This window comes from Ascaphus truei, chromosome 7, assembly GCF_040206685.1.
Source record: "Ascaphus truei isolate aAscTru1 chromosome 7, aAscTru1.hap1, whole genome shotgun sequence".
NCBI classification, from domain to species: Eukaryota; Metazoa; Chordata; class Amphibia; order Anura; family Ascaphidae; genus Ascaphus; species Ascaphus truei.
Window position 1 is genome coordinate 64,980,039 of NC_134489.1, and position 12,457 is coordinate 64,992,495.

The 12,457-nt window shown below is 48.1% G+C and overlaps 1 protein-coding gene across 1 annotated transcript in view; it reads right to left on the reverse strand.

Moving 5' to 3' along the window:
• ITGAV (integrin subunit alpha V) overlaps positions 1 to 12,457 on the reverse strand; it is a 113,310-nt gene that overhangs the window by 61,172 nt on the left and 39,681 nt on the right. Inside the window, exon 3 of the mRNA XM_075608871.1 lies at positions 4,946 to 5,037. Within this exon, the coding sequence (XP_075464986.1) occupies positions 4,946 to 5,037 (92 nt within the window). The remainder of the gene's footprint in view (positions 1 to 4,945; positions 5,038 to 12,457) is intronic.

Genomic DNA, 12,457 nt, shown 5'->3' on the forward strand with positions numbered 1-12,457 from the left:
ATGGTTACTATAACATAACTTTCAGTCTCTTAGGCTAGTACTTGAACTTGGGCTCCTGCCAGAACTCCTCCTCTTGGCAGAGCTGAACGTAGATCTGTGCAGAACTAACTTTAGGCTCAGTGCTGTGCCTTATGTATACTCTGGAAGCTGACACACCTCTGACATCACTAACCATGGAGTCAGAGCATGTGGCTACTCCCATCCATACACAGGGCACCCCACCAGGGTGTGAGGGCAAACCTCCATAATTACTGCTGCCATGCCTACAACTTACCAGGCCTTACTGTCAGCAGGAGAGATGACTGTAGCCATTTTACATGTCCACTACATTCTCCCCCTGATGAATCCCATCGTCCTCGCTGGGACCTAAATTTGTATACCCTTTTCCAGGAAGCACTGAAATACAACACATAATTGGTTAACTTTTCATACAAATCTTCATGGTGTATAACAAAAATGACTACAGTACATTCCGCCAAGCCCGCCCTGACCAGCAGCCACGAACCCGCGTAATGTATTAGTACCCCCTAAAAATAGTGATTTGGGTCAGGTTTCTTGACCTCTCTTCCGCCCATGTCTATGACAGTGACGTGATAGTGCCTAGGCAGTCCCCTCTCAGGCCTATATGTCACCCGGTGCTTATAGATGTTTCGGCCAATGCCCCATACCCGCACTAAGTGCTCTATGCGCTCCTCGGCCTTCTTCCCTATCACGGAACTCCCTCTTCCCACTAGGTGCATTTCTATGGCCTCCCTAAGCCACCTATCCCGGTTGTCCTCTATCTCATCCATGAGAGGCTCAGGGAAATACGGGTACTCCAACCCGTGGGAAGATTTATACCGAGCCATTATGGTTCTCTCGGCCCTACTTATCCTAGTCAGGTCAGCCTTACCTGCCCTCCCAGGCAACACCCATGATAGGGGCTCATCAGGGTCCACGGGATCTGATAGGATGCTAGGACCCATGGGTTCTATTTCCCTATTCTCGATCTGCAGCCACCGCTCCTGCAACTCTCTGTCCCTCTGTTCCGGTGTGAATTCTCCCACAGCCCACCAGTAGTCCACTACATCTTCTCGCCGGATGAGGAACCGAGTGCGGTCCATCCAGGCGGAGTACCCTTCGAATAGTGGGGCCCACCAACGGTTCTCTCTGAATCTATTCGACCTCCCTGACTCCCTATCATCGTCTATAGAAAATATCCCCGATGACCGTGCCGATCGCGGTAGAGACCACCTGGAAGACCCCGGGGCCTTTATCACTGGCTCGGGTGCTGTCGTAACCACTCTCAATTCTCCCCCTCCCCGAGAATCGCCCTCCGTAGCGCCACTGCGCTGTCTTTCCCCAGTCCGTCTCCCTTCTCCCCCTGATGATATGTCCACAGATTCCAAACTAGGCGGGGAACCCGGGGACCGTGTGATTGGGGCAGGGGTTTTAGCTAGGGCGGGGGATTGGGCGGATGGGCAAGGAATTGGACCCCACGGGGTTACGACCCGTTCCTGGCTGTCCGTAGACTGGTCCAATGAGGATATCTCACCCTCCTCAGTCCTTGGATCGCCCATCCAACTCCTGGGCCTTGTAGGTGATCGGGGACCTTCCCCCGATCGCCGAAGCGTCGCTGCATTCTTCCTCGGGGTTCCGCTGTCGCCACCGGAAGTGATGTCCTCCCCGGAACCGGAAACACCGTCATCGCGGGTTGGACCCCCATTCGGGATCTCTTCCTCAATGACGACATCCGGAAGCTCCGCCGTCGTCCTCACCGGAAGTGATGTCGTCTCTCCACGTGCGCCTGCGGCCTGGCATCGCCTCTCCGCTCCTACACCGTCTGCTGGGGCAAGGTAAGTGAAGGGACTCCTCTTACCCGTCCGCAGGGGTGCCGGCGTCTCTCGTCCGTCGCCGCCACGTTCTGAGGCAGAGGGACTCCGTCTCTCGGCTCGCCGATCTGCGGGGGATGTCCTGTCTTTCTGACAGCGGCTGGTACCACGGGGTGTCGTCCTCCCCGGTTCCATCCTGGGCCTCGATGTCACCTCCGCTAATTCACGGAGATCCTCGTCCGAGTATTCTCCCTTCTCGGTGCGGTCAGGAGGTGACCCGACTGTCTCGGTTGCGGCCGACCCAGCCGACTTGACCGGCTCCAGTCCCCTTTCTCCGGGACTCGCACGTCCTATCCACAGTGCGCCAGGGGACTCGGCGGTTCGCTTAGCCTGGTCCCCCGAGGGGTCAGCCGATTGTATTGGTATAAATGTCGGCATAGGCCATAAGTACAGTGTCCCGCAATGTGGGCAACGTGCCGCCGTGTTGACCGTGCCTCCGGGCAGCCCGCATTGTAGGCAGAGCCCGACCACCGTCTCGGTGTTAGCCACCCTTACTACTAGTAACCCGCCGGGTACTGAGTAGGGCTGAGTGGAGACCATAGTTCCCACAGCGGAGGGGCAGGCCATTCTTTTTGTAGGGACCACTTTCAGTGTGGGTCTCTCCAGATCAGTGGTTCCTCGCAACTGACCGGTAGAAGCTTCTGGGCCAGCCACTTCCTGCTTCGGCTCCTCCTTCCGCTGACATAGCTGGAACCCGCCCCCAGGGGTTGCAATTATGGGCGGGTCCCACAGGGGAATATCATGCCCCTTAATTAAGGCCGCGCCTCTCTCAGTCCTGGTGGGCGCGGTCTGCGTTTTCGCGCCAGTTTCCTCCTCAGAGCTGGATTATTTTCCCGCGGCTAGTTCCCGCCTTCTCCTTGCAGCAGCTTTGCGTGCAAAATATCCTTCTTTCTTGCAAATCATTTCCGCGGCCGGAACTACCTTTTGTAGTGGCGCCGTCTGGATATCAGTCCCTGGGCCCAGTGGGTGCATTCCCACAGGCCATAGTTGAAAGTCACTCCCCCTGGTGGAAATCAGGGGAGGGTCCCATAGACTAAGCGGTTGACTCAGCACAGGGGCCGAGTGAGTCACTGTCCATGAAGGCGCAGCCATAGCTTTCGCGCCATGCCCCCCATCAGGGCGGGGCTCTGCTGTTCGCGCCATTCCCGGCCAGCTCTTTGCAAGTTCTGCATCAGCCATTTCTCCTGTGACTGTCCCATGCGGTTTCCCTAGGAAGCGGGAACCGCCATTTTGGTTGGCTTTTAAGCCCAAAAAGTCATTTTGTTTGCTCTCCTCGCGAGGTTCTCCCCCAATTATTACAATTTCCTCACACTCTTCAAGGGTGGCCCCTCGCTGTCCCAGACAGGATAAAAACGGGGCAGCCACGGCCTTCGCTCCGCTCCAGAGCAGACTGGTTAACGATAACTCGGCGACAGTTTGCTCTTCAGTGGGGTGCACAACACGGGTGCCCTCCCCATCAGCCTCTGGCCGCCATTTTGTGTTCTCCGCACCACGCGGATCCTCCATTCTCTCGTAACAGTTATCGTACATGGGACTCCGCTCTGCGGGGCAGCCTCCACATCAGTACAATAAAGAGTTGCTCAGATGCACCACCACATGTGTACCTGAACTAGGCTGGACTCATGTTGCACTACCTCAGGCTAGGCTCACTCTCTCAGTGTCTGCTGTGTCTCCTTCCTCCCAGTCTGTGCTCCCTATGGTAAGTGTCTGGAATGGGCTAGGTACTCTGGCTCTGCCATGCAGTACTTGGGGCGTCTACCTCTCTTGGTCAGCCTAGCGCAGACCCTCTCCAGGATTCCTGACCAAGTTACAGGCTATCCCTTCTGGCGTCCTACCAACTAGCACTGCCTCAAGGTGACTCGGTCAGCTATAGCCCGGCTCCAAACCCCTCACTCCTTTCAGGCCCCTAGGTTGTCCCTGCGAACTGACAATATCCCGTCGCCCCCTGACCACCCCTAGGTCCGTCCCTACGCAGCACAGAGTGGCAGCAGACTCTCTCCCTGTTTCCCAGTGTGCCTAGCTAGAGCCTGTCCTGATGACAGATCTGATCTCAGCAGCTCGCCTCCAAATGTAACGGTTTTTGTGAACCGGCCTGACCCACCCAATCTCACATTGGCCCCTGTGGTCTAACCGGCCCCCATTACAGTGTGGTAGTGTCTGGTGGTGCACCTGTTGGCAACAGGACTCCTGAGTCTCCCGCATGATGGTGTGTGGGGAGGACCCGTCCAGACAGGCAGCTGAGGTAGTGTGCTGAGTCTCACCTAGTTCCAGTGCAGCGCCTCCACCTCATCAGGGTCCCTGCGTCCGCAAGGGGATGATCCTGTTGAGGAACTCCTCCGTGGTGCTCCTCTCTGTACATTCACTCCACACATGTACACGAGAGGGTTTGTGAATGAGAACATCTTTATTGGGTGATGTGGGCTAGCTGCCCCTCGCAGTATATTCTTAGCCACTCATTCTGCAGTCAGTGCCTCCCTTTAAAAGGTGTATCTCTCCTTAGATAGGGATTCCCTGTCCCCGCAGGGATCACTGCCCTGTGCCAGGTCCCTGGACACAGTCTCCTCTATGGTTACTATAACATAACTTTCAGTCTCTTAGGCTAGTACTTGAACTTGGGCTCCTGCCAGAACTCCTCCTCTTGGCAGAGCTGAACGTAGATCTGTGCAGAACTAACTTTAGGCTCAGTGCTGTGCCTTATGTATACTCTGGAAGCTGACACACCTCTGACATCACTAACCATGGAGTCAGAGCATGTGACTACTCCCATCCATACACAGGGCACCCCACCAGGGTGTGAGGGCAAACCTCCATAATTACTGCTGGCATGCCTACAACTTACCAGGCCTTACTGTCAGCAGGAGAGATGACTGCAGCCATTTTACATGTCCGCTACACCTATAAAAATGTTTATTTTCATTCGCGTCTCGCTTTTCCTCCAGTAAACTAGATTTTACACCGAGGGATTGTTTCTGCGTGGGAGAATTTGATTTCTTCAAACGAAAGTAATGAAAAAAGCAACATCCATAAAAACAAAGTAATAGGTAAAATAAGAAAAAAAAATATATATAACCTACCAGAATTGTACCATTTTTAGACCGTACCGATGCTCCAAACCACTGATTAGATTTAAACTCTATAGGATCGTCGGCACCGTAATATCTGTTTCCTGAAAGAAAAACGTAAAATATCAATTAAAACCTTTTCAGACCATAAAATCATGTTCTGAAGTACGATCGTTAAATAAAATCCATCATTAACTGTTATTTACGTTTTAGATCACACTTAGGCCCATATCCCAAGTATTCTCAAATGAATCCAGTGTAGCTGACATTACATGAGCAAGTCTTTCCATTGTGCATGTGTCCCATACTGTAGTCACTCAGATTTCTTAATTAGGAACGAAACGCGTCAGAGAAACAGGAGTCTCTGTGATGTCCAGCAACATGTCCAAATAAAGCTGATTTTATCTACATTTTGTGGCTGAGATCCTGATTTTGCAGTGCCCGCCTACAAACTTACCTTCTACTGTTGTTTCCAGAAGAGTTGGGTGGCAACCTCTCGCTGCGTTCAACAGGTGTACGATCAAGGATCTCTTAAAACATATTCTTAGGAATTACGTCCCTATTGAGGAGCACCAACCATGCGTCATTTAACGCATGTGATTTCATAGATCGTGTCTAATACCAATTTCCAGAAGTGCTTAATGTTTGGACAAGTCTACCTTATATGTAGCAGTGTGCCCTTTTCCCCACAGCTCCTCCAGCATTTTTCTGATACCCTAATGAAAAGTACCTTCAGTCTGGCTGGGGTATAATACCACGGATAGAGCAGTTTGTACACACCTTGCAGGTTTCTGACTGATATTGACGAGGTGCTCATTACATCCCAAATCTTATCTCACGCGATCTCCTCCAATTCTATGTTTGGCTTTCCCCCCCCATGCTTTCACATCATTTTGCTTTCCATTTTTACCCTGTCAGATATCAACCCATAAATAGCTGTTAGATTGTGCCCAGATGCTAGGGTTGCCAAGTGTCCGGTATTGAACCAGACATCCCAGTATTGGGTTACTCCGTCTGGTAAAGAATGAGAGATAATACCGTCCGGTATTACCTCTCTGGACTTAGTAACCAATCGCGGGATTTCCCCTGAGAAGGGAGAGAGCAGGGCTGCTGCTTCTTGGGGACTGGGCAGCTTCCTCCATCCTGATTGACTGCATTACACAGCAGCAGCCAATCAGGAGATGGTGTCAGGAGTCTGGGGGGTGGGGCCAAAGAGTGGAGGAAAAGCATGTAGCAGACAGAGTTGAGGTGGTGTCCTGTGTATTCGTTATGTTATGTCCTAGTGTGGTGTGTGTCTTCTCTGGCTGTCCTGTGGGGGTGAGAGGGTGAAGGGAGGGGGGATGAGAGGGTGAAGGGAGGGGGGATGAGAGGGTGAAGGGAAGGGGGATGAGAAGGTGAAGGGAGGGGGGGGATGAGAGATGAAGGGAGGGGGGGATGAGAGAGGAAGGGAGGGGAGGGATGAGAGATGAAGGGAGGGGGGGATGAGAGATGAAGGGAGGGGGGGATGAGAGATGAAGGGAGGGGGGGATGAGAGATGAAGGGAGGGGGGGGATGAGAGATGAAGGGAGGGGGGGATGAGAGATGAAGGGAGGGGGGGGATGAGAGATGAAGGGAGGGGGGGGAATGAGAGATGAAGGGAGGGGGGGGGAATGAGAGATGAAGGGAGGGGGGATGAGAGATGAAGGGAGGGGGGGATGAGTGATGAAGGGAGGGGGGATGAGAGGAAGCGAGGGGTGGGAGGGTGAGAGGAGGAGAGGGGTGGGGGGTGAGAGGATAAGGGGAGAGAAGATGAGGAGGGGCGCAGTATTGCTCGCCATGGGCTTGTATGACTGCAGGTCAGTTATTTATAAATGATCTGACCATTACCTAATTTGTTCTAAATGTCAAAGCATGCACCAATTTGCACTATATCATATTCAATTTCCTTTTAAAAAAAAAAAAAATATCCTCGGAAGGGCACTCCCTCCCAAGACGCCTCCCCAGATTTTTTACGAAACAGAATATAAATTGGTGTAAATGGATGAATACTTGGAGTGAAATTTAGAAAAAATTACATACCAGTCAGGTAACATTCTTCTTCACCAACGATTCTCACGCGCATCGCACTTTCAGAATTGTGTCCAGTTTTTTAAACAAGCCACCTGGCCACCCTACCATAGGCCCCCAAGTATATGAAGATTGACAAACTGTGTGTGCGACCGTGGAATCAACTACTTGTTTACGTTTGAGAACGTCGTTACAAACACGTCTATATTGCCACGCCTCCTTGCTGCCCCCCTTATGTTTGGTCTCGACACGACGACTCGGTAGTAACATAAAAGCAGCAGTCCAAGGGCAGCACTTTGTGTGTTTTTTCCCCCCATAGGTTTGAAACAGCTCGCTCTCCGGAGCTGAACGGCGCTAATTTCAGCTCCGGGGATCCCCTGCTTCCAGAGATACTTACCTCCGAAAGGTGGGGAGCCGGTACCTCTTCAGTTTAAAATGTTCCGGTCACGCGGGTCAATGGGAAGCCGTACTGGATGACGTCCCAGCTTCTTCCTATTGGTCCGCGGGACATTTAAAGCCGCCATGACGAGAACCCCAGCTAGCCTAGCTGGAGCTCCTACCGGCACCCGCATCCAAGTTAAGTATCTCAGGAAGCAGGGGGTAACCAGAGCTGGTTCAGCTTCAAACCCACATACAAAAATAAAAATGCAGCGCTTGGACTGTCCCTTTAAATGAAATGGGTATAAGGTGTTTCACTGTGCTGGAAGCAATGCAGAAGCAATGCTTAGAAAATATGGCTTCAATCCTATAAAGCTGCAACCCCCCCTTGTCTTTACTGCAACAGGAATCTTTAAAGGGTTTATGTAATAAGGCAAAAGTGGCGCAACTCTGGGGCAAAACAATTGTACCAGATGTGTCAATGAAATGAATCAGATGTTTCCTTTGATGCATCTGGTGAATGTAGAAACTATTTAGTTTTTCTTTTTTTTACAGGCATGCCTTATTCTGGATTGACTTACATTTTTCCTTTCCCGATTCAATCAGCCCCTCACTATACCCCATGCTTGTCAAAGTCCAAGATCTCCTACTGTATGAGAATATATATATATATATATATATATATATATATATATATATATATATATATATATATATATATATATATATATATATATATATATATATATATATATATATATATATATATACACACATACATGTAGAGGTATCAGTACCGTGTTAGCCGAGCTTCAATATTCAAAAAATAAATAGATGATACCGTTCTGTGGCTAACGAAATGCTTTTATTTGTGCGAGCTTTCGAGATACACTGATCTCTTCTTCCGGCGATGTTACAATGAATGAAGCAAGGATAACTTAAAAACAGTGTCTCTTGGAATGTTATCTGTGCTTCTCCTTCCCCCGGTGTGGATGTGTTTTATGGCTAGAGGTGTCAAAGGGTAACTGAAAGCAAGTGAAGAAAGAGTGTGTATGTGTATCAGTGTGAATAAAAATGAATGGAGAGCCCACAGTATAAACAGTGCTCTACACAAGGTGTGTGTGGAGTGAGAGGGATATAAATGGTGTGGGTGGGTGTGGAAATGTGAGAGTTTGTAGCACAACTAAAAGTGTGTGTGGATACTATGTGGTCCCTATTGGTGTATATGGATGGAAAAATAAGGAGTATTAGTATGTGTGAGAGACAGCTGTGTGTGCATACATATAGCACAGTATGTACAGACATGGCCTTTAGCGCTCATGGGAAGAGAGTTCGCTAGTGTCAGTAATGACTCATAAAATTTCGATCTCTGTTTAGGCCACTGCTAAGTGTCCCGAACAGTTGCATAAATTTGTATTCATGCAACCGTCTCTCTTTCGGGGTTTTAAGATTACCTTTGAGTATGGCAACCCTCAGATCGTTCATCTTATGGCCAGAGTCAGAGAAATGTTCGCCAACAGGACTGTCTCTTGTTCCGCGTGTGATGCTGTGGCGATGCAGGTTCATTCTCTTGTTTAGCCCCTGTCCTGTCTCACCTATGTAGTAGCAGCCCCCTGGGCATTTCATGCACATGATGAGGTACACGACATTGCTGGAGGAACAGGTGAACCCTCCTCTGATTTTGTATTCCCGATTCTTGTGTGGTATTTGTATTGTGTCCGCTGTGTAGAGCATTGCGCAGGTTTTGCATCTTGGGTCCTGGCATGGTTTTGTCCCGCATTCAGTTGTACTGCTGAATACTTTACTCCTCACCATAATATTCTTGAGATTATGGGGTTGTCTGTATGATAATAAGGGTGCTTCAGGGAAGACCTGTTGCAGTCTTGTCTTGTATCTACAACCCATCCTCCAGGAAGATACAAGACTGCAACAGGTCTTCCCTGAAGCACCCTTATTATCATACAGACAACCCCATAATCTCAAGAATATTATGGTGAGGAGTAAAGTATTCAGCAGTACAACTGAATGCGGGACAAAACCATGCCAGGACCCAAGATGCAAAACCTGCGCAATGCTCTACACAGCGGACACAATACAAATACCACACAAGAATCGGGAATACAAAATCAGAGGAGGGTTCACCTGTTCCTCCAGCAATGTCGTGTACCTCATCATGTGCATGAAATGCCCAGGGGGCTGCTACTACATAGGTGAGACAGGACAGGGGCTAAACAAGAGAATGAACCTGCATCGCCACAGCATCACACGCGGAACAAGAGACAGTCCTGTTGGCGAACATTTCTCTGACTCTGGCCATAAGATGAACGATCTGAGGGTTGCCATACTCAAAGGTAATCTTAAAACCCCGAAAGAGAGACGGTTGCATGAATACAAATGTATGCAACTGTTCGGGACACTTAGCAGTGGCCTAAACAGAGATCGAAATTTTATGAGTCATTACTGACACTAGCGAACTCTCTTCCCATGAGCGCTAAAGGCCATGTCTGTACATACTGTGCTATATGTATGCACACACAGCTGTCTCTCACACATACTAATACTCCTTATTTTTCCATCCATATACACCAATAGGGACCACATAGTATCCACACACACTTTTAGTTGTGCTACAAACTCTCACATTTCCACACCCACCCACACCATTTATATCCCTCTCACTCCACACACACCTTGTGTAGAGCACTGTTTATACTGTGGGATCTCCATTCATTTTTATTCACACTGATACACATACACACTCTTTCTTCACTTGCTTTCAGTTACCCTTTGACACCTCTAGCCATAAAACACATCCACACCGGGGGAAGGAGAAGCACAGATAACATTCCAAGAGACACTGTTTTTAAGTTATCCTTGCTTCATTCATTGTAACATCGCCGGAAGAAGAGATCAGTGTATCTCGAAAGCTCGCACAAATAAAAGCATTTCGTTAGCCACAGAACGGTATCATCTATTTATTTTTTGATTATATATATATATATATATATATATATATATATATATATATATATATATAAAAAACAAAGATTGTGGCGCCAAAATGATATTCTATTGCTGTGTTATAAACTGTAGTGCTAGTATATTATGAACAAAAAGTGTATAAGATTCCTAAATGTGTTTAAAAATCAAAATGTACATGTGTGATACAACTGTTAAATACTAAGCTAAATAAACAGATATACTTAATACAACACCATGGAATAATACATCAATGTGAGTGAAAAATAAAAAATATAAAAAGTGTGCAAAAAGTGCTAAAAAAGTGAAAAAATGAAAAAAATGTGATGAAAAATAAGTGTAAAGTTATAATATAAAATCCAACCAGTCCTTCAATAATCAGTCCATAATAGGAGGTATAGGATGTGTGCACAGGATCTTCTGCTGCTCTCACAAGGGATAAACCACCTCCACGGATATCTACAAACAGAAAAAGAGAGAGAGCACACGCCCCATAGCATAATACTGTGTGGTTTATTATAAAATTAGGGAAGGGATGGAGGGGGAGGGGGGGGGGGATCGCACTCACAGGATAAAAAGTTTTAAAATGCAGTTTGTGAATAAATTCACCACCATCCGGTACTGCTGGGCAAGGTCACTTCCCGATAGCTGGTCCAGATCACCGCCAACCGGATAAGGACGCCGTTGTACCGTCTGTATGCTGTTCGAATTCAGCTCTCCACTCCGAATGGCCGCTGTTATCTCCCCGCGCTTGGTATGGCCTCATGCGCGTGCGCAGCGTCTTCGTGACGTAATCGCGCTTCTCAGCCCTTTGAGAAAGTCGCCGATTGGTGACGAAACGCGTCAGGGAAACTGAGAAGCGCGATTACGTCACGAAGACGCTGCGCACGCGCATGAGGCCATACCAAGCGCGGGGAGATAACAGCGGCCATTCGGAGTGGAGAGCTGAATTCGAACAGCATACAGACGGTACAACGGCGTCCTTATCCGGTTGGCGGTGATCTGGACCAGCTATCGGGAAGTGACCTTGCCCAGCAGTACCGGATGGTGGTGAATTTATTCACAAACTGCATTTTAAAACTTTTTATCCTGTGAGTGCGATTCCCCCCCCCCTCCCCCTCCATCCCTTCCCTAATTTTATAATAAATTACGCAGTGTTATGCTATGGGGTGTGTGCTCTCTCTCTTTTTCTGTTTGTGTATATATATATATATACATACATATACACACACATATACACACATATATATACATATACACACACACACACACACAGTGTGTGATGTATGTATGTGATGTATGTGTGTGTGTGTGTGTCTGATGTATGTATGTGTGTGTCTGATGTATGTATGTGTGTGTCTGATGTATGTATGTGTGTGTCTGATGTATGTATGTGTGTGTGTGTCTGATGTATGTATGTGTGTGTGTGTCTGATGTATGTATGTGTGTGTGTGTCTGATGTATGTATGTGTGTGTCTGATGTATGTATGTGTGTGTCTGATGTATGTATGTGTGTGTCTGATGTATGTATCTGTGAGTGTGTGTGATGTATGTATGTGTATTGTATGTGTGTTGTATGTGTGTTGTATGTGTATGTGTGTTGTATGTGTGTGTGTGTGTTGTATGTGTATGTGTATGTGTATGTGTGTGTGTGTGTGTGTGTGTATGTGTGCGTGATGTATGTATGTGATGTATGTATTGTATATCTTTATTTATATAGAGCCATAACTGTACATAGCGCTTCGCAGTAGTTATACATGTGGTAATCAAATAAATAACAGATAATATAAATAACAGATCATGGGAATAAGTGCTTTAGACATAAACGTAACATTAAGGAAGAGGAGTCCCTGCCCCGAGGAGCTTACAGTCTAATTGGTAGGTAGGGAGAACGTACAGAGACAGTAGGAGGGAGTTCTGGTAAGTGCGTCTGCAGGGGGCCAAGCTTTATGTATCATGTGTTCAGAATGTTCACAGTGCTATTCATATGCTTCTTTAAGCAAGTGTGTCTTAAGGTGGGTCTTAAAGGTGGATAGAGAGGGTGCTAGTCGGGTACTGAGGGGAAGGGCATTCCAGAGGTGTGGGGCAGTCAGTGAAAAAGGTTTAAGGAGGGAGAGGGCT